The 22,464-nt window shown below is 42.3% G+C and overlaps 2 protein-coding genes across 9 annotated transcripts; one reads left to right on the forward strand and one right to left on the reverse strand.

Moving 5' to 3' along the window:
• Positions 1-290: 290 nt before the first annotated feature.
• On the forward strand, positions 291-7,631 carry arg1 (arginase 1). Its single transcript, XM_066663336.1, has 8 exons — positions 291-435; positions 1,124-1,196; positions 4,926-5,100; positions 5,379-5,538; positions 5,632-5,726; positions 5,896-6,000; positions 6,181-6,317; positions 7,468-7,631. The coding sequence occupies exons 1-8, from the start codon at positions 379-381 to the stop codon at positions 7,629-7,631; spliced, it is 966 nt and encodes a 321-aa protein (XP_066519433.1). The 5' UTR covers positions 291-378.
• Positions 7,632-7,932: 301 nt separating this feature from the next.
• p4ha1a (prolyl 4-hydroxylase, alpha polypeptide I a) lies at positions 7,933-22,403 on the reverse strand. Of its 8 annotated transcripts, XM_066663335.1 has the most exons (16): positions 22,139-22,263; positions 19,264-19,351; positions 17,636-17,732; positions 17,208-17,359; positions 16,589-16,726; positions 16,192-16,443; positions 15,264-15,454; positions 14,415-14,591; positions 13,960-14,030; positions 12,863-12,928; positions 10,581-10,680; positions 10,121-10,174; positions 9,927-9,992; positions 9,706-9,774; positions 9,508-9,604; positions 7,933-9,250 (listed from the first exon to the last, which is right to left on the reverse strand). In XM_066663335.1, exons 2-16 carry the CDS (start codon positions 19,349-19,351, stop codon positions 9,180-9,182), a joined length of 1,689 nt encoding a protein of 562 aa, XP_066519432.1. In that variant the 5' UTR covers positions 22,139-22,263; the 3' UTR covers positions 7,933-9,179. The 8 variants fall into 8 exon arrangements, with proteins under 8 accessions (XP_066519432.1, XP_066519428.1, XP_066519425.1 ...); XM_066663331.1 differs by lacking the exons at positions 12,863-12,928; positions 22,139-22,263 and adding an exon at positions 22,373-22,403; XM_066663328.1 differs by lacking the exon at positions 13,960-14,030 and having other exon boundaries at positions 12,863-12,933.
• Between the last annotated feature and the right edge of the window lie 61 nt (positions 22,404-22,464).

Consider the following 22,464-nt stretch of genomic DNA (forward strand, 5'->3'; position numbering starts at 1 on the left):
TATCCGTAACATACATCAATTTTAGTCAGTACAGCACTGGGTGATAGATATAACACTGTGCTTTAATTCGAGTCCTATTTTACAATGTTCATAAATCCGGCGCTTCCACCTTCGGAGTCTGTGGCCAAGACTCGCCCTGACTCTCGGGCAACTCGGAGTCGAACAATCGGTTCTTTCGAAACCGACTCTCCACCACTATTTTCAGCCTGAGAGGGAGGGAGGAAGAGGTAGAAAGAAACGGTGATGGAGAGAGGTAGAGGGGAGGGATAGAGACGACAGAGAGGAGGTGTTACAGAAACGGGAGTGTGAGGCGGATTGGGAAGGAAAGAGGGGAGTGAGAGTCTCGCGCTGTTACTCCACGGTTTGCCTCTGTCTGCGATGCGGCGCGCGCTGCGGTCAGTGGGGCTCGTGGGCGCTCCTTTCAGCAGAGGACAGGTGAGGGACATTATAACTTTAAATACACCACATTAATACTATACACAAGCAATTACTACTATAATCTTCACAATTAATACTGTACAAAACCTACATCCCGTTCTTACACAGCTAGAGCCCTGCTGGTGAAATCCCATAAAATTATAAGTGGTAGGAATGACTGAAATAGCTTGGGAACCACAACTTATATGGGAATATCAACTTATTCATATACTTCTTTTATTCAGTAGGGTTTTTACCAGCAGGTCTCTATAATGAGTTCTGAATTCCACCTTTAACTAGACCATCGATTACAGTACACATCTCTCTTTAATTTAGCTTTAAATTAAATTCTTATATATTTATATATATATGAGAGAGACAGAGAGATTGGTCAATTTGATTATTGATTTCTTTTATTGTAAATTGTGAATTATTGTGAATATCTCCTGTACAACTTATACTTTCGTATATAAATCATGAGCAAGGTATAATTACCATTAAATACACAATAAAATATAAAAATAAAATTAGAACTAAGACAAAATGTCTTTGATGTTCGATGTCGCCGTGAGTGAGTGAGTCGCCTCTAAAAACTGTTACTGTGTATATATGCATGCACAGTAGGACCTCTGGATCAAATTGTGAGACCACCAGGATCATGGGGGATATATGGACACATCTAATTAAACTCTGTTTTCTACTCCAGCCTCGAGATGGTGTGCAGCTGGGGCCAGACCTGATCAGGAGCACCGGACTAGTGGACAGACTCAGAACGCAAGGTAAATACACACACAAGTGTTGCAAAACAGGACAGCATTCACCACACACCAAAGAGGTATAAAGCTCCTCAGCATTGTGTGGTGGACTGTTGCGTTCTTTGGAGTGATTGCACTCCATCCAGTACCTTTGGGGTGTATTTGGGCACCAGAACTAATCTTCTAGTATCAGTATCTAACCTGACCAATTCTCTTGTTGATGCATGCCATCCAATCCTCACAGCAGTGTTCTGACCTGATGTGTAAAGCCTTCCCCGATAAGTAGAGGTTGTTACTGCAGTGAAGAGGGAACAAATTCACTAGTAATGCACAGCAGACATGGTGGATGATTCTTACTGACCTGAGAGCAGCACTGAAAATGACTGCTGGATGATGGAAGTGAAGCCAGCATGGACTGGTCAACTTTTGGTGATGTTCTGTGTTGGGAAACACGTTGTATAAGTGACTTATTTTCAGTTGGCTCCTGACATCTCTGTGAATAACTGATCTTAACCAAACCAAACATTTGAGAAGTAAAAATATAACTACACTCTCAAAACAAACAAAAAATCAAACTAAAGTTAGGGTTGTAACTGTAACATTCATTAATTCATTCATTGTCTGTAACTTATGTACACATATCCAGTTTAGGGCGGCGGTGGGTCTGGAGCCTACACGGAATCACTGGGTGCAAGGTGGGAACACACCCTGGAGGGGGCGCCAGTCCTTCACAGGGTGACACACACTCATACATTCACTCACACACTCACACCTACGGACACTTTTGAGTCGCCAATCCACTTACAAAACGTGTTTTTTGACCTAAGGAGGAAACCGAAGCACCCGGAGGAAACCCACGCAGACACAGGGAGAACACACCACACTCCTCACAGACAGTCACCCGGAGGAAACCAACGCCGACATGGGGAGAACGGATGGGAACACAGGGAGATTGAATGTGTAGCACTGAGCATTTAGCATCTGGTTGAGTCTGTAACAAGCCTGAAATGAACAACAAATGTTTTGGAATTTCTGTGTTGATAACTTTTGAAGCACAAAAGATATTGCAAATCTGATCGCAGCAGTCGCAGCTAGACAAGTCTGGTCTTCTCTGATATGTTGCATGACCACCTTCGCATTGGAAAAATTGACCAGATATGACAACCAGCCTAAAAGATAGGCCTCTCACCCGTTACTAGCTGGGCTATTCATGTATGTCATTTTCCCTTTTGATTCTGACATAAAAGGGTGTGCGACTTGTGACTCTTCCTGTAGAACTGTTTGTATATATATATATATAGAGGGATGATATTGGGTGTATGAAAGTAATACATTTTAAATGGTTTTCAATTAATATATATATATATATATGGGTTCATTTATGATTCCTAACTTTATTTAATTATTTATGTTTAGTGCAGTTACATTTTTACTCCTCAGATGTTTGGTTAAGATCAGTTATTCACAGAGATGTCAGGAGCCAACTGAGAATAAGTCACATATACAACCTGTTTCCCAGCACAGAACATTGGCACAGATTGACCAGTTCACGCTGGCTTCCCTTTCATCAGCCAGCAGTCATTCATTTTCATTTTCCTAGACTTTACTCTGGGAATATGAGAAGCAACTGCCAACGATCATCATTTACATTGTGTTTCTGAACAGTGTGTAAACAAGGAAAACTGCCACTGAGCATGTGCTTTTAAAGGTGTGACAGTGACAGTTTTCCTTGTTTACAGACTGTTCAGAAACACAATGTAAATGATGATCGTTGGCAGTTGCTTCTCATATTCCCAGAGTAGAGAAAAAGACTAGGAGCGTCAGAGTCCATCGCTACGTCTGATGTTGCAGAGTGCACCCACTTCAAAGATGGCATTCAGTGTTATTCCAAAGAGAAATCCACTAGAACATATTGCCCACTGTGTTCTGTTAGCCAGCTGTTGTTTGTGTATTTTTAGTTGAATCCAGATGCTTTGGTCATCATCAAGCCTGTTGGTCAGCATGCTCACGATGATGTTGTTGCCATCCCATCATAAAGCAGCTGCACAGCCAAACCCTTGACGACACCTTAATGGGCACTAAATCGGTTTTATAACTTTGTTCAAGGAACATGCCTCATCTGTATCATTTCCCAGAGCTTGGAAAAGCATTGTCAAATCTAAATTGCTGAATAGTGGATCATTCTCAGCGCTGCCGTGTTGCGCTGGTCCGAATAGATCAGTTTTTTAAGCCCTGTGTACACTCTCTGAGACACCCCTCCCTCATTGGTACACCTTGTAGATGTAAAGTCAGAGACAGTAGCTCATCTGCTGCTACACAGTTGGTGTTGGTCATCCTCTAGTCCTTCATCAGTGGTTACAGGACGAGACCCGCAAGGACACTGATGGCTGGATGTTTTTGGCTGGTGGGCTATTCTAAATCCAGCAGTGACAGTGAGGGATTTGAAAAGTCTGATCCACTAGCACCACACACACTAACACATCACCACCACATCAGTGTCATTGCAGTGCTGAGGGTGGTCCATCACCGAGATTACAAGGGTCCTGAGCACTGAAAGACAAGGTGACGGGGCTGAAAAACTATGCAGAGCAACAGATAGAGGGCTACACTGGAATTGTAGAACTACATGGTGCACCCATAACCGGATGTGTTAACTTACATGTTTTTAACGAGAGAGAGAGAGTAATGTTTAATTCATAGACCTTGAGGGCCATGACTTGACAGGACAGGGATTATTAACCTTGTGTGTGTGTGTATACAACCATATGTAATGGTAGTTCTGAGAAAGGGAGATGATGAAACCACAAACACACCTCCCTCCACCGTGTCATGGAGGTGACATTAGTGCATCGCTCTCCTAGCTGTGTACACAATAAACCAGCAGCAAAAGTTCAATCAATAACACACACACACACACAAAAACGACTCCTCAGTGATGCAGTGGCCTGTGGTCTGTTTGTACTGGCTTTTCTGTCACTCGTTAGCCTCTAAACTGTTCCCTCTAATGCCACCATCACCTCTGTTCTAGAAACTTCTTCTTTGCTTACTTTAAATCTGTATTTACCCACCACTGAAACTGAATCAGAAGCCCTTCCCTCTCTGCCTATGTACTGCTCCACTACACGGATCTCTGAGGACACTTCTTCACAACGAGTATCTACATAAAACGCTCTATTTTATCTTAACCATCTTTATCACAGTCTGTGGAGTTCCAAATCTGATTTTTTATACTTCCCTTTTCCTCCTGAATGTTACAGAGTAATTTGAAAAAGACTCTTGCTAGCAGGTAAAAAGAGGCTAATTTTGCTGGATACATGCTACATACAAGCTATCGCTTACAGGCTAATACACCAGCTAGCCTTGGATAGCTTGTAACTTAAGTAACTCATTCACTTGCTCAAATTTAGAAACTACTCCATAATTTTAAGTGGTGCTGTTGTGCTTTTTATCAATTACACTTTGTGTCCTAGTTAAAATATTAAACTCAAGTGCTTGTTATTAACCAACAGTGCTTTCAGAAATGCTAATGCTCTATTGATATTTAATATAGAAGAGCACCTTTCCTGGATTTACTCATTTGGGTATGTGAAGTTGAATTTAAATATTCAGCCTTTTTCTGGCAGGTTGTAATGAGATATTTTTATAGGAAAGTGGTATTTGAGGATCACACAGCCTGTCAGGGAGGTTAGGAGATTTTCCTGTCGCCAACTGCTGCCCATGTCCCTTGTAAAGACTCAGGCTTGTCCCCTGCAGGCTGTGAAGTAAAGGATTATGGGAATCTAAAGTTTGAAGATGTGTCCAGTGATGAACCCTTTGGGAGGACTAAGAGGCCACGGGCGGTGGGTTGCGCCAATCAGCAGCTCTCGGAGGCTGTGCAGAGGATTAAGAGAGATGGACACACCTGCGTGATGCTTGGAGGGGATCACAGGTAAAAGCTCTGCATTGACCTGGTCGGTATTCAGGACGCATGACCTCTGGTGGTTAGGTAGATGAACTACAACAACCCAAACAGGCACCTAGATGAAATTGCCTGCAGCATCTTATTATTTTAATGAATGCATTTTTTAATATTAATATTTGCTCCAGTGTACAGGTGCATGGTTTAAAACTGATGAAGGTCAAATGAAAGGCTTGTATTGAATTATAACATGGAACATATATTGTGTCACAGACCTGATGAGCTTTCTCTTTTCTTTTTTGGTGCAGTTTAGCAATCGGTTCGATCCACGGTCACACTGCCTGTGAGAGAGAGCTGAGCGTGGTGTGGGTGGACGCTCACGCTGACATCAACACACCACTGACCAGTCCGACCGGAAACATCCATGGACAACCCATGTCCTACCTCATCCACGAACTGCACTCTAAGGTCATTCACAGCTGGGAGCAGAGTCGGTTTCATCTGTAATTCTGTAAATTAAGTTTGTTTACTCTTGGCATTTTGCCTCTTTTCCTTTTTCAGGTTCCTGTAATGCCAAACTTTTCATGGGTGAAGCCTTGTATAGCAGCGAGAGACATCGTCTACATTGGCCTCAGGGATGTAGACCCAGAGGAACAGTATGTTGTGAGCAAAAACAAAAAACGTGCAGTGTTTATAAAAAATTTAGCATCTACCACGTACGCAAACGTCAACGATAAATGTCAGGGTTGTTTCTAGACCCTTTATATTATTCATCTGTTTGTAATAGTGTAATACTGGTAATAATATTAATATCATTTGTTCCAGTTACATTTTGAAATACCTCGGTATCAAGGTCTTCTCCATGACGGAGGTGGATCGTCTTGGAATCGGCAAAGTTATGGAACAGACGTGTGATCACATCTTTTCAAAGCAAGTGCTGAGGGTTCAGTAACAGTACACCATTTACATTTAACACGTAATTCGATCTGTACTAGGTCCGAATTTTAAAACCTAAAAATGTTCCTGTAAATACATTCACACTCTTGGGTTTGTGTATTTTACGCACAATTACCTGCCTCCCACGTCATAAAACACCATATGATCAAACAGGGTGAAGAAGCCCATCCACCTCAGTTATGACATTGATGCCCTGGACCCCTCAGTGGCTCCCGCTACTGGGACCCCAGTGACTGGGGGTCTGACGTACAGAGAGGGGATCTACATCACTGAGCACATCTGTCAAACTGGTGAGTAAACCAGTGATACTCTAACCTCCCAATTGGTTTCCGTGTCTCTCCAGTTGTGTGCAAATGTCTGGAAACTCCTGGTCATATTTTGTTGAATTCCTCAATAAGGAAGCAGCTAAAATGTTTATGCGCCTTCTCAATTATTTTAAATTAATTTATTCTCAATTAATTTAAATAAGCAATAACTGCAGATCAATATTTTTTATATTTCTTAATAAAGTGAAACTCACATAAAGAAATAATTGTTTTGTAGTCCCTGAATGAACCAGAGCGGGCCCCCAACATGGGAACATTCATTCATTCATTGTCTGTAAGCACTTATCCAGTTCAGGGCTGTGGTGAGTCCAGAGCCCACCCAGAATCATTGGGCACAAGGCAGGAACACACCCTGGAGGGGGCGCCAGTCCTTCACAGGGCGACACACACACTTATGACACACACACCTACGGACACTTTAGAGTTGCCAATTCACCTACCAACGTGTGTTTTCTTTTTGGACTGTGGGAGGACACAGGGAGAACACACCACACTCCTCACAGACAGCCACCCGGAGGAAACCCATGCAGACACTGGGAGAACACACCACACTCCTCACAGACAGCCACCCGGAGGAAACCCACGCAGACACTGGGAGAACACACCACACTCCTCACAGACAGTCACCCGGAGGAAACCCACGCAGACACTGGGAGAACACACCACACTCCTCACAGACAGTCACCTGGAGCAGGTCTTTGACCCACAACCTCCAGGTCCCTGGAGCTGTGACTGCGACACCTACCTGCTGCACCACCGTGCCGCACCCACATGGGAACAGCCAAGTTAAAAGTAAATTTAGTACATCACTGATACTTTCAGGCCACTTAGTGTCAGTATAACAGCTGTTTCATAAAATAAAGATGAGTCAAAAATAGACATCTCCTTCAACACATGGGAAACGTTGTTTCAATACTGGCTCCTTCCACAAGGGGTCGTCACAGCAGACCCGGCCAGCAGCACGCAAATGAGACACATGGGTTTTACGCTGGATGATGGTCAAACTAATTAACCCACCTCCCCATGCAAAAGGACTTCTGGCCAAATAGGACTTTTAGAGTCTTCTGGTGCGCAGTATCAGGCACTGACCTCACACTCTTTCTCTCACATTCAGGCCTGCTGTCTGCTGTCGACCTTGTGGAGGTTAATCCAAAGCAAGGAAAAACGGAGGACGAGGTCCGCTCCACAGTGAACGCTGCGGCAGACGTGGTTCTGAGCTGCTTCGGGCGAGTCCGAGAAGGATCCCACCAGAAGGATTACAAGATCCCTGAACCATGATTGCCAAAAATCAAGACTTTATTCCAGAACTTTGCATTTCATAAACATTAGGAATCTATTAACGACAATAAATAAAAATAATATTCACTTCCTGGTTCAAATATAAACTCTGAGCCATAAAAATCAACCCATTTAGCTCTTTCCTCCTAATCAGTCCATAGCACGTTAGCCCCGCCCCTTCATTCTGAAATTGTAAGGAGTGTTTCACTCCTTTTTACATTTTTCTAAATGAGCAATATACCAGGCAGCCCATCAGAGCATTATTTACGTAAGAGTCTTAAACACAGAAAATAACTCCAGAATAAAAGCACACACACTACAAGCGGATTGATTTATTTTTGTAGAAAACATAAAGTCCACATATTCCCAAACTATATGGCCAGTGATCTTACAACTTCTGATGAAGTAGAGGACTCAAAGTGAACTGCATGACAGATATTAACAGAGGTGCTTTCTTTCTTTTTCCAGTCAGAGCTACAAGCTTTAGCTGAACGCTGTTTTCCTCAGTGCTTTGTTTTCCTCAGTGTTGTCGGTCTGATGTCAGACTCTTGCAGATTTGCAGTGATTTAAGAAACATTCCAGTGCAGTTCAAACTAATGTCTACCCGCCGCATTCTGACACATTTCACAGGAAACTTTGAGACTATTAAATCAATTAGAACAGAAGCCAATGGGCACTTGCTGACTTTCATGAGCAAATGTATAAATGTTTCATTCCGTAAAAATAAACTAAACACAAATGTTAACCTGTAACCATTAGACAAACAGTCTGACTGATTTACTAAAGATGTTCCCTTATGACGTTGTATCTATATTTTAATCAATGGAGGGTTGCTTTTAAAAGATTTCTAAATGCGCCAAATCATTTGGACTCATCTCCAGCTCCGCACCTTTGAAACTTTACAATCTCCCAAAAATTGTGAGAACTTTATAATAATAGTATTATATATGAACCTAAATAATGATAATAATAATAATAATACATGAGTCTGTAACAAGATTAGTTTAATATACTTAAAAATAAAATACAAACTTTTGAAGGGTCTTAGAGGAATTCATGAATGCGTAAAAAAAAAATATCACATTAAGCTTTAATGAAAGCAAACTGCACATTGGCCTTTGTTATATACAAGTCATTTAGTTTTCTCTGTTTCTATGGAGAGGGAAACGTGGTGGATTTATTGTGTGAATTAACTGTATGCTTCAGATGCAGTTGATAGAGATTAAATGAACAAACACTGGAGTATTTCTTTAAGGTGCTGTGCATAATGGAGTGCTGTACGGAGAACTTGTTCCTTTCTGCAGATGCTGCCATCTGGTGAAATGATAAAAGGCACTAAATGGTATCAACACAAATCAATCACCTACACACAAACACACACCCTCACACACACACACAATCATGACAAAAAAGGCAGGTGTGTTCCTGCTGCCAAAGGCAAAGGGCAGTGGATGAGAAGCTTAATGGAGTGCTGAAGGAACGTCTTATAGCTCTCAGCCCACGGGGTCATGAGTGAAGTAGGAAGAGGAGGGGATGATGAAGGAGGGGTCAGTCTGACAGCTGCAGGCCACAACGTCTTCGGAACTCTTGACCTCGCTCGTGGATCCATTTATTTGAAACTGGAGTGAATTACATGAGAGAAAAAGCCGAGGGTTCAGCAGGTGACAGGATGGTTGTGGGTGATTTAAAAAAAAGCACATTCAACAAGCCTGCAGGAGAACACTACCTGCTCAGGAGAGCATACGTTAGTTAACATGCCTGCATCGACTAACATCGTGAGGATTCCTGGGTAGCATCCTTTTATATAAACAGGGGGCTAATAACCTGGCAGCTCAGATAAACAGAGCTAATTTTAAAGGGTGAAGGGTGTTCTTACCCCACTTGTTGCCCAGCAGAACCGGACAGGCAGCATGCCTCGTGCTGTAGTCTCCCTCTCCACTAGGGAACAAATTATACCAGAAAACCGCAGTGCCCTGAAAATGCACACAACATCAGCGATACCAGCGTTCAACACTGCCCCCAAATCCCCCACTGCATGACCTTATCCACCATCATGACCATGCTCATGCTGTACCTTCATTGGCTTTACCGATGCACCTACTTCAGGAAAGACTGTGGCGCCCCCTGCAGCCACATCGCTCATCTACAACACAGGAGGAAGAACAGTGAGCAGCTCGTTACACCTCAGCTCAGTAAAAAGCAAAGACATTTCCCAAACTGGACAGGGGCTTCCCTGAATATTTGTGGATGGGGAACATATGCAAATTCGATTTCCCTGTTTTAAAAATCACTCACGTAGAAGAGCCAGGTGGCAATGCGGTTCCCTGTACCCAGCTCCTTAAAGGCATCCGGCTCATCTTTCTGTCAGAGAGATCAGCACAGACATTAGAACAGAAATATGGACAGAATTCAGGACAGAAAAGGACAAAGGGACATTCATCTGTCTGTCAGAGGACAGAGCTTTTACAGAGAAGGAGAAGGCTGTTTACCCGTCCAAAGTCAAAATGTGGTTCGTACTGGCCTCCTACACCATAATTAGCAACCTAGAGACATACAGAATGAGAGAGAGAGAGAGAGAGATTGACTCAATATTACAGACAACAGTCTGGAGAAAATAGAAAATGAGTACATTCAGCTTTTAAAGCAACACTATGTAAGATTTGGTATTTTTGCTCTTGGGCTCCCCCTACACTTGCAGAATGGAATTCACTTCTACAGCCTTGTCCTGAAATCAAGGCGTGGATGGGTGTGGTTTCCTACCCCCCTCCAAATTTACAGTGCAGTTCCTGCAGTGCATTCTCCTTATTACAGCTTGGTGGAGAATCACAATGATTTTGAGCTGTAATTTTAAAGTAAAAATACTACCTAATGTTCCTTTAAGCTTTATTGAATGTTAAAAGTTGTCCTTATCGGTGTATCCTCTTCTCATCACACACTTTGGTGCCTCACCTGTAGCTCCTCTGCTGTGGAGACGTCGAGGCCCGTGAGGTCTTGGATTCTCTGATTAATGCGGTCCACTACTGGATGCTCATAAGCGGCTAACCAGGCACTGAGAGCAGAGACAATCAAATCAGACTTTCTCTGTGAATACAAGTCGACGATGATGCTATAAAACTGAGGTTAACATGTATCAGTCAGGACTTACACAGACCAGCCATAATATTATGACCACCTTCTAATTTCAGTGTCCATTCGCACCACTAACCATACAGGAGGATTGTGTATTTCCACAATTACAGACTGTAGTCCATTTGTAGCTGTGAATATTTTGTTAGCCCATTTTTCACCTCATTCTTCAATGGACAGGACCCCAAAAGAGTAGGTATGATTTGGGTTGTGAATAATTGTCAGTGCTGCAGTGACTGACGTGGTGGTGGTGTGTTAGAGTGTGCTGTGATGGTAAAAGTGGATCAGACACATCAGTGCTGTTGGACTTTTTAAATCTTTGTCTAATACAGTAGAGAGTGTGTGGATGCTACGAACAAGAAGGTTTTCACAATGTTATGGCAGATAGATACAGTGATTATATGAGTTGAATGAAGTGGAAATAATTAGCATGCTATATGGGGTTATGAACAGTTGAAGATACATGAAAACACCCCAAAAACTAACACACTAACATGGCTGAATGCAAATGAAACACTAGTGCAGAAAATATAAGGCATGTAGTAATCTGCACCATGCCAGGCTTCATTCGCTGTTAGTACGGTTAGCTTTCCCTTTAACAGACTCTCCAGAGGTTTTTAGGGGATGAGAATTGATATACAGTATTTTAATGATGGAAGAAAGGTTACACATAAAATAGGGACTGCCTTAAGACTCATTACCACACCCCCACCCACAAAGAGAAAAAAAATTGAATTTATACAATTTTATGCTAAGTAAACTATGCTAATTTACTTTTGCGCTTATGTATAACAGTTTGTCTCAGTGTCAGAAACCACATAAGGTAGTAGTATAATAGAGATTACAGTACAGCTCCACACAGTACAGGGTGGGTTTAGTTTAAGTATACAAATCTTGTGGGATATTAACTTCTTGTTAGCTACATTAGCTTTTCAGCTCTAGTGCTAAAGCTAAATATTTGACTGTCTGAGAGGTTTGATTTAACTGTGAGAGGAAAAAAAGTGAGATTTTCCTTCTTTTGTTGAAAAAGTGGTTCTTTGCTTGTTTTTGAGGGAAAATAATGGAATGAATAATCCGCAGTGGGCCGGAGGACGACTAACAGATGTTTCTGATTTGTGCCGAAACTGGGGTGTTTATTAGACCCTGTCTAGACAGACACCACAATACACACCAAACATCTGCCAGACTACAAATTTAATTAGCTACGTCTACCAGTCCATAACAATATAATATTACCCAGCTGCACACTTTAAAAAGTTCCTTTAACCTCCAAGTTGTCCACAGTGACGGTAACAGGATTCAGATATCTGAAGAATTAAATATGGTTAAATGCACCTCACAGGCACTAATTATGAAATTATTAGTAATAGATTTGACAAATTTTTACCATTACTGAAGTCATATATAACATAAATAAATGGATAGGCTTAAATGTGTTGTAGGCATAGTGACACCTGGTTCCTATCACCACCACTGTACACATCCTAGTCCACAAGTCCAGTCCTCAAGCAACATTTGGTGGTATTCACCTTTAAATTCTCTTTGAATAGAACATTTAGAAAGATATTCTGGACACTTAAGAGACACAGTGTTCTACTGTTCATGGCAAAAAGACCTTAACCGCTAGGTGGCACCCAACCATAAAACTTAATGTTAAACAAACAGCTGGTTAAAATGTACTCTGCTAAAACCTGAATGACTTGTAGTAAAATCACAGAATGAGGATAGAAGGCCACCATTTGAGCTCAAGAAACTGATGGTGTCCTTTCCCAGGAAAGTCCCTTTAAAACTAGTACTAAACATTTACTAAGTACTAAAAACTAGTACTAAACACCTAGGATAAATTTACAGTGAAGAAAATCATTAAAGGGCCCATATAATGGAAAACATATATAACAAATATATATATAAAAACTATAACTAATTTTCACATTAACCCCCCCTCCTCCTCTACAGTGTGCTTCACGATTTCCTCCTTTAGTGAACTCCCCTCTTTAGCTGCATAAACAGCCTGTTTTGAATAAAAAGTTCTTGTGATGTCACAGAACCCAATACATTTTTATATTTTGGCCTATTCAGCCAAGTTTTCCCTACTGACCCCTTACCTCTTGGAGACTCTGTACTGGGCTGTGGTGAGTTCCCCTGTTTGGGGGTCATGCACCGTGGCTCGCCTGAGCTAAAGGGGTAGGCAATGGAGGAGGGAGAGAGAGAGAGAGAGAGAGAGAGAGAGAGAGAGAGAGAGAGAGAAGAAAAAGGGGCAAAGAAAGGGAGAAGAGAGAAAGTGAAGGAAAGAGAAAGAAGGGAATGTAAGAATATAACTACTTATACACCATGCCCATTGTTTTAAAGGGGAATTTCACTTATTTTCCAAATTTATTTGCAGAAGCCAGTGTTTATGACGTGAACAACGTCTTCCAGAGTGATGTTAGATGTTCTGGTCTAGAGAAACAGGCAGAGTCAGGATTGTTCACAGATAATTTATGAAGAAATTAAAGAGAAATTTTGAAAACGGTGGTATTCCCCTTTAATTTATCCACATTTCTGACCAGATTTATAAAATTACAGCAGCAGAGAGCTCAAGTGGACGGCGCCATATTAAACAGGATCTCTCGTATCCCAATAAGCTCTGTAATTATGTGGAGAAAATGCTGGGTTAACCCTTTATCTCACCGTGTTAAGAAAGCTGTAGCAGCAACCTTACCATGATCAGCTACACAAAGAAGAACACACACTCCCGTCAAATACACAGTTGGACCTCTTTGTAATTAACTCACTGTCATGAGTGGTGTATAGAAACTATACTTTGATGCCTTTTAAACCTCAATAGCAATGAATAACAACCAGCAACGGTATGATGCCATCACAACTGTAACATCTAGTTCCCTCTAACAAACACACACACGTACACACGTACACACGTCAAATCACATTTATTTATTAATTGTCATGAGATTTCGATAACTGCGATGGCCATTGATAACTACCACAGCTTCTTTATATTTTATTTTCAGCCACATCTGAGTTTGGCTCCTCACCCCAGAGAGCTGGTTTTATTCCATAATATATATACAGTTTTTTTTTATATAAACAGGAGTGTGTAATCTTGTTGTGTCTGACCTTGCTGAAGCTGCTGAACTACGATGTTGGGTGGAGGCGAGGCCGGTGGCTGGTTGGCTTGTGTTCCACCTGTGTGGCTTCTTACCTTTTGCTGATGCGATATTGGGCAGTTTCCAGCACACCAGTGATGGGGTTGGAGATGGTGGCTCGGCGCAGCTGTGGAGGACATGAGTTACATGCTGGACTCACCATCCCACCCACTCAGTTAGTGTAGGGTGTCAGAGATATACCACCATGTCATTCCTTATAAACCCCTTTTAATGCCCAGGTTCCCAACCCTGGTTCTGGACTATTGCGTATCGAACACTCTCACTTCAGCTCAGTAAAAATCTAGCTCACACTTGGCACTGAGTGTGGTGATATTCAGCTCATGCACAGCTGCTCCAGGGGGATCCCTTTTCATTTCACCATTTTCTACAGAGATCACACAAATTGAACGTATCCACAATGAGGGCACCCTAAAAGTGAATTCGCTCCTACGCGTTTTAGACACATTGTAGTGTGTGTATTTGCAAAGAGCAGATGCACAGGTGAACTCACCCTGGGCTTGGCCAGTTCCTTCACCTTCTCCATCTCTCTCTCGCTGATGATGTCATGGTAACGGACAATGCGAGGGCGGTCCCACTCCACCTCCAGCTTCACCGGGCCCATCACATAGTACGGGTGTCTGTTGCCGTCAACCAAATTACAGAAGAGTCGGCTCTGTCTGCGCGGGGTCTGTGGGGTTCAGACGGAGATTAAGAGATCAGAACAGGGATAAATAACGTTTAACAGAGGCTAGTATGTGTTGAATGAGAACGTTTGGACCCCCAGGATCAGATGGTGAAAATAAAATGTGGTAATTTTAATGCATAATTACTTTGTATTTTTTGGAGACCCAAATATCCACAGCTGTCCAAGCCATGTTTTAGTGATGTGCTTTTATTAGTGAAGTTTTTATTTTACTTTGTGAAGTCATGTTTAAGATAAGAACATGTTATAACACATCACTGGACAAGAACACCCTCCGCTATTCAAATTACGTAATGTACGATATTCATCACAGCATTAAGGCAGAGTACACCAGGACCACTGCTGTCCTGAAGCTGACTCTAGTCAGTAGATCCTACAGAAACTAGGTCTAATACCTCCAGATAAAACCTCCCAGTGAATAAACACAAAGAGCGGTGCCCACGCCCAGTTGAGCGAGACAAAGAGTTGTGCGGTACCAAGGGATCGTTGACAGGATGCCTGTCCATTGCCCACACCACACTCCTCACGCACAGACAGTGACCCGAGGTGAGGAGCAAACCCATGAGCCCTAGAGTGGACCTGCAGTGCCACTGCGCTGCCCCAGAATCATATTCAGTTTCCAGATCAAGGTTGATAAACACAATGTCCAATTCTCACCAGCCTGATTCCTTCTCCTCGACACAGCTTCTCATACTTCCTCTTCTCTGGAAGGAAATCGTTCTTTCTGTCAGTCTCTCGCTTCTGTCTCGCCTCCTCTGTTAATCCCTGCTCTTTCTCCACTTTCTTCTGCTTGGACAGCTGGAACTCAAAGTACTTCAGGTTTCCATTGGCTCTCTGATGATCTGGATCTGTTCAGTGTAAAATTGGATGTTACACGTGCACAAGCAACAATAACTGCAGAAATTCCCCCTGATTCTTTATGAGGATATTTCTTATTCTTAAAAAACATTGTCCTTTAACAGGTGTCAGAGTCAATTAAAAATCCATAGTGTGATAAGAGAGATAATCTGACGTGTTTATGTAATGACGTCATGATGTAGTTACACTGTAATAAATAATATGGTGTATGTCTATTATGAGAGTCATTTAGTCCCACCGACACTTATGGCAGAAAGAGTTTACGTTTGCTGTTTATATGCATGCACTAAATGTTTTGGTAGCTTTATTTGTTACATTATTTATTTCATACAAAATCAGAGTCTTGTTAAGTTACTGTTTTTTTCTTTTTCTTTTTTATACAGAACAACCAAATATTTACTGATTATTTTTTGTTTCTACTGAATGTTGCGATATTACTTTAGGACCGTATCGCCCACCCCTAGTTTGTATGTTTTAAAAAAGGGAGTTTGGTGATTGAAACACTGCTACGGCATCAACACCACAGTCCCTCTCCTGTCTATACAGAGAAATATAAGCAGAATGACTTGAATTACTTCTTCAATGAGGTTGTATACAAGACAGCCAATCAGAACAGAGGCCATTAACATATATCTGTCATGATAACAAAACAGAGTAACAAAAACAACCTGTTTATTTCTGAGGGATACGAGAAGAAGCTGTAGAAATGTGTATTATTAGAACTGACCCAGAGTCAGTAGTCTCTTGGTGTACATTAGAGCTATCTCTAGCTCCCCCTGCTGGTACACAGAGTAGCTGAGGTAGTCCAGAATGGTCACTGCATCAATGCTGGAATCCTCTCCTTCATCCAGCTGTCTGAGAGCCTGGGCCATCCAAAGCTCCGTGTGGTAGTAATCAGTATCGGAGTATGCAATCTTCCCGAGCTCGAAGCAGTCCTCCACGGACAGCGTGCTCTTATAGGGCAGCTCTGAGGACATACCTAGAGAACAGAGGATTACTGACCGTTACATGCACTCTGCAGGTAAAACAGCAGTAAAACTGTCCATCAACCAATGTCTACAGTCTTTAAATCGTACACCAGCAAAGAAGAGACGTTTCCGACTCTAAAGACAGTCCACACTCACCAGGCAGGTCTCCAGTGGAGATGGTCTGTGTGTCCAGCTTGTAAGTGTCCTGCAGTCTGAGCAGTGCTTTGGCTGCCCCAGTCTGGTCCTCATCATTGGGGAAGTATTGCCTCTGGAGGGTCAAGTTGGAGATAAAACCTGTGACCAAGAGTCAGGAACAGGCTGAGTTTCTGGACACCACCTAAGACTGTAATCTTCAAATGATTCAAAATATTTTATACAGATGTTATCACAATCAAATTCAGTACTGTATGTTTTCAACTATGCGCATGAGTAAAATGCATGTAACTGAAAGGAAACTTTTATTCTGACATGTGTTTTAGTATCAGCCTGGTGCTAGTAGACCTGTAGAGGGCAGTGGTGAGTCAAGTTTGTTTACTTGAGCTCCAGCGGCATCTGTTGCCATTTATTTTTTGCTTGTGAGTGGTTTCATTCCCTTCTCACTTGCAGTACTTGCATATAATTAACAAAACAGGTAATTAATATGTTAAATGATAATTAATCATGAGGTAAACATCAATAATAACCGTTTTAAGAAGGTTTCATGCCAATTTTTTCAGGAAACAGAGTGATGATTCTTACATTTATGTTACATTTGATACTTGTGTGCAATACGAACCCTCAGACATGTCTCTGAGCACCAAGTCCTCCACCTCTCCCCACTCTGTGTTCAGCCTCTTCATCAGTTTGAAGGCATTGACCGGGTGGCCCAGGAAACCCTCGGGGTCCTGCGTCGCCGTGGCCGTTAGATCATCGAGTTTCTCAGCCCACCTGTAAACCACGCATGATCGGCTCGTCACAAGCAGCCACTAAATAAAGTCGGTCACATCTAGTTTGTTTGCTACAATAGGTTTTGTGATTTCTCAGCATGTGTGTTTAATTATAATGTGAATACATTAGTCTCGCAAACAGTGAATGCAACATCAATAGGATTAGTCTTGAAACGAGAGTTTCCCCAGTTTCCGGCAGCGTTCAACTGAACCTGCCCAAACAATCCACACTGAAGACGTAACTGGTCTTGGTGTGAGAGCCCACTGTAAAACTCACTGTTTGACCTGCTCCAGCTTGCGCTCCTCAGCTTTAATGTAGTCTTTCAGAGACATCACCAGGTCCTTCTCTGTAAACAGCAGGTCTGTCATCTGACCTGCAGGCACAAGAGAGTGGACACACTATGAGAACCATGGACAACAACAGTTGGCGTTTTGTGGGTTTTAGCGCAGGCTTCAACACAAAAACCCAGCATCACCTCATCCAGTTTCACAACAGACGCAGAAGGTATTAGACGTTCACATCTACACATTCTTCACATTTCCATACATAGTGCAATATGTAAGTCTTCAAATAATGACCCTACACCCAACAGTGTGCTGCTTGCATGCAGATGCCAAATGTAATAACTCACAACGCGCCCTGAGGAGGGAGGGAAAGCCATTTGGGAGTCAGCCAAGAAAGCTGCGAAAAGTTTACATGGTGAAAGTGGAGGAAAACAAATGCCTTTTCCCATATTGCACTCTCCAGCTTAAATTTACTTGTCAAGTTACTGACATTGATTGGCTGAGGCTATAAATAGCATATTGTCATTGCACATCAGTATAAAATCTTTTAACTTATTTTGATTTATTTTTATTTATTGTGTTAATTTATAACACACACCTTGCACAAATTACATTAATTTCCAAAGAAAACATATGCTTTGCACCAGAGTTAGGAATTAAGTTCATTTCCCTCTGCAGTCCCTGGGCAGGTACAAATTCACCTACCTCATGCAATTCAAATACAGTACCAGTCAAAAGTTTGGACACATCTCCTCATTAGTGATTGGTGGTGTAGAGCTAGTCACTGTAGAGAACTGCGTACCAGCCCCTACCTCTGCACAACCCCAGTTACAGTCTCAAACACATTAAGGGAGCGGTTCTACAGATTAACTCTCGCCGAGACCACAGCTGTTCACTGGCTGAGAGAATGGCGAGAGTGGGCAAAGCTGTCATCAAAGCGAAAGGGGGCTACATTGAAGAATCTAAACTATAAAACACAGTTTACTACATAATTCCATATATGTTTCATCATAGTTTTAATGTCTTCCACAGTCATTTAAAATGTAGAAAATCATAAAAATCTCTAAGACAAGGTGTGTCCAAACTTTTTACTCACATGGTACATACATGTAAAATAACAGTGTCATTATTAATGCAAATAAGACTGATTTCAAAATAAGTTTAATAAAAAACCATCTTAAAATCCACCCATCCACACAAACACACACACAATACTGATTATGGGCAGTGGACACACACACACACACACACCAAGTAGTGGGCAGCCATCTTGGGGCCTGAAGTGCAGTTGAGAGTTAGGAGCATGTCAGCCCTGAATGATGAGGGCCCTGTTTTCTTTCCTGCTGTTCCTTATGGGATCTAACCAGCAACCTTCATGTGTCCCACATCCTTTAAAACATCACAAACCTAAAGGCTTCCCTCTGCTCAAATGCCTTTTACAATATTTTCAAAATACCTCGTCTCATCAGAAGTGTGTAAACTAGTCTAAATTAGTCCAGTGATGTGTTCCGGTACTGAGGGCCAAACCCAGTGTTAGGACTGATGTTTAAAAAGCTGCGTGCAGTTCAGCAGCTGGCGGATGTGCTCGGCTTCGTCTTCCTGGAGGAGAGAGGGACTCACCGATTGAGGTGAAGAAGTCATTGTGGGCTGAGGATTTGTGAAGCAGGGACGTGATCAGCAACACACACCACACGCTTCGAATCTCCATCTACAGGGGGACAAAAAGGAGTGTGGGGGGGGTGAGTTAGAGCAACACAATACTATACAGGGTGGACCATTTATATGGATACACTGTAATAAAATGGGAATGGTTGGTGATATTAACTTCCTGTTTGTGGCACATTAGTATATGGGAGGAGGGAAACTTTTCAAGATGGGTGGTGACCATGGCGGCCATTTTGAAGTCGGCCATTTGAAGGCAATTGTCTATGCTGTGAAGATACAAGGTGTGCAATGGGCAGCACTTTGAACACATTTTATAAGTGGTCAGAAACTTGTAAATAACTCCCAAATAAATTCCCAAAAAGTTTGATGTGTCACATGACCCTCTTTCCTTTGAAGAAACAAAAGTTGGATCCAAAATGGCCACCTTCAAAATGGCCACCATGGTCACCAACCATCTTGAAAAGTTTCCACCCTCCCATATACTAATGTGCCACAAACAGTTCATATCACCAACCATTCCCATTCTATTAAGGTGTATCCATATAAATGGCCCACACTGTACATTCATAACTGTGCCATTGGTTCTTATTATCTTCTCATCGTCTGTTGCTGTTCGTATAACAGTGCACTGTGACAAGATGAAGCAGCTGTGGAGAGTGTAATCAGTGTATCTGGGTCAAACATGGGCTGGGGATAGTTATTCAAGCATGTAAAAGACCTAAACACTTCAAACAGGATCTCAAAACCTTTAAAACCTCATTCTAGTTATTCACCTACACTGCAGTAAACCTGATATAAAAACTAACCCTGTCGCTCAGTAAAGAGTCAGTCCCTGACTACAGCACTGGCCACAGCTATTCATCCAGCACTGACCTCAATTTCTGAACACACCCAGAGATAGGAACATACAAACCCTGGAATCGGTTACCTATTGTCCCTTTAAAACTGCGCAGCGACTCTATGAAAGGAACACACACCCGAGGATAAATGCCAAGGAGTGTAGACAGCTTTATCCCAAACTGAGATGGCAGCTGGTCATTTGGTCAGCAAGTGAGCCACAACTGCAGGAAGAAGGCGTTCCTTCACTCAGAAAGGGGTCGGATACAAAGGCTGGGCTCAAGTTCTGAAATGCAGAGTGTTAAAGCAACAGTAGGCTGTATTTTTACTTTAAAATTACAGCTTCAAAATCAGTGTGATCCTTCATTGAGCTTCAAATATGGAGAAGAGAGCCTCTGTAATTGCATCTCCAGGCTCAGCACTGCAGAAACGTCATTATGTAACTTTTGGAAGAGGGTAGGAAACTCCATCACCTCCCTCATTGCCTCTCACCGTGTTGTAAAAATGAACTACACTCTTGTCACTGTAGGGGGGAGCCCAGGAGCAAAAACCTTAGCTAGTGTTGCTTTAAGCAGGGAATACTCAATAGCTCCTTCTCTTTTTGGGAAAATGTTACAATGGATGTTGGAACATTGCTGTGAAGATTTAACGGTAGCTGAGAGAACATTAGTGAGATCAGGTCCCACAAACACCACTCCAACTCATCTCAAATGTAGCAGAGGTAGCTCCATCACTCCAGGGAGCACAGTTCCACTGCTCCATGCTTTTGTCATCAAGGTGAACATGGTGACGTTCGAGAGTTGCTTTGTCAGGCATCTCAGACCCACTCTGCTCCACAAGGAGAGGCAGGAATGTGATCAGGTCATGTGACTTGGCCGGACTATGAGGACTCGTGGAGGCATGCCCAGCCCCTCCAGGTAATCCTGTAGAGGCCAGAGAAGGTGATACAGTAACGAAGCATGGGCTGGTGGAAGGAAATCTGCCGTCTGAAGAGGAGAGCTTTAATTCAGGATGAGGAAATCTCATGAAGAGAGATTAACATTGAGATTAACCCTGATTATCCCGACAAGGGCTGGGACTTAATTAAAACACACCTGATAAGCCCAACAAGAACAGGACAAGAGCCTGAGTTAATGCTGTGAACCTGTAGACTTCAAATCCCACTGAAGAGAATACAACCCAAGAGCAGAAGCATATTTACATCCTGATTACATTTCGCATTTAATATTTAATTTGTTCACTCATTAGTCATTTAATCAGGATTTAATGATTGCTTACTAACAATGTCACATAGTGTGTTTAAAAATTACAGAATCAGCAAAGTGTAAATACTATATAGTAACAAAGGAAGAGGAGACATTTGACTTGTTGAAATTTGACTATTAAGGTAACACAATGTGACTTTACATCCAAGAGGGTTGCGCACACTGCACTGTCCAAAAACAAACTCTCACACACACAATGAAACCACAGTGAACCAAGTTACACAACTAGCCAACAGTGACATTACAAACTCTGCCCACACACTGACTTCTAGTGACTGAAATGTGATGTTACACACTGACACAGTGACCCAGAGTAACGTTACACTCCCTGATACACAGTGACAAAAACACACTAAACATTACACTCCCAAACACATCACCATTCACAAAAAAACTACAGCAACACACTATACACATTCTCTATCACCAAACCTCTAAAGAACACCATGACCAATACCACAACAGCCGAGACACAGCACCAACACCCACATCAAAACACACGAACATGCACAAACAACCAAACACACACGCGAATGTAGTATCAGTTTTACGAAGCAGCGGGTTACAAAATACCTCGGCCGTCCAGCAACCCCCCCAAACCGGAGGAAAATTCTAGACCCTCTCCAGCTAGCTTCATAAATGTCTCCATAAACTAGCAGCAGTTGTAATGGGTTACTAAAGCCACAACACACCGAGACACACGCCGCAGAGTCACACACTCACCGTACCTCTCTGGATTTTCCTGCAAACAAATGAGATAAATTTTCCTCTACGTTTAGCCACACTGTATTTTTTCCCCACCCGTTTTCTGAAAAGCTCAGGGATTGACTAACGGAGTCCCGCCTACTACGCTGTGATTGGCGGATGCGTCATCTCCTCTCTCTAGAGCCCAACCAGAGCCACATATATCGATACATAAATATACCATCAGCCAATCCCAGTGAAGGTGGGTGGGGCTTTACCTAAAACTGGTTGAATGTAAAATAACAGTACTTCAGTACAACACAGAGAACTCGAAGGGGAAGCTCGTTCAGAATCACGCAACTTGAAGACG

Source organism: Hoplias malabaricus, chromosome 3 (assembly GCF_029633855.1).
Source record: "Hoplias malabaricus isolate fHopMal1 chromosome 3, fHopMal1.hap1, whole genome shotgun sequence".
Classification (NCBI taxonomy): Eukaryota; Metazoa; Chordata; class Actinopteri; order Characiformes; family Erythrinidae; genus Hoplias; species Hoplias malabaricus.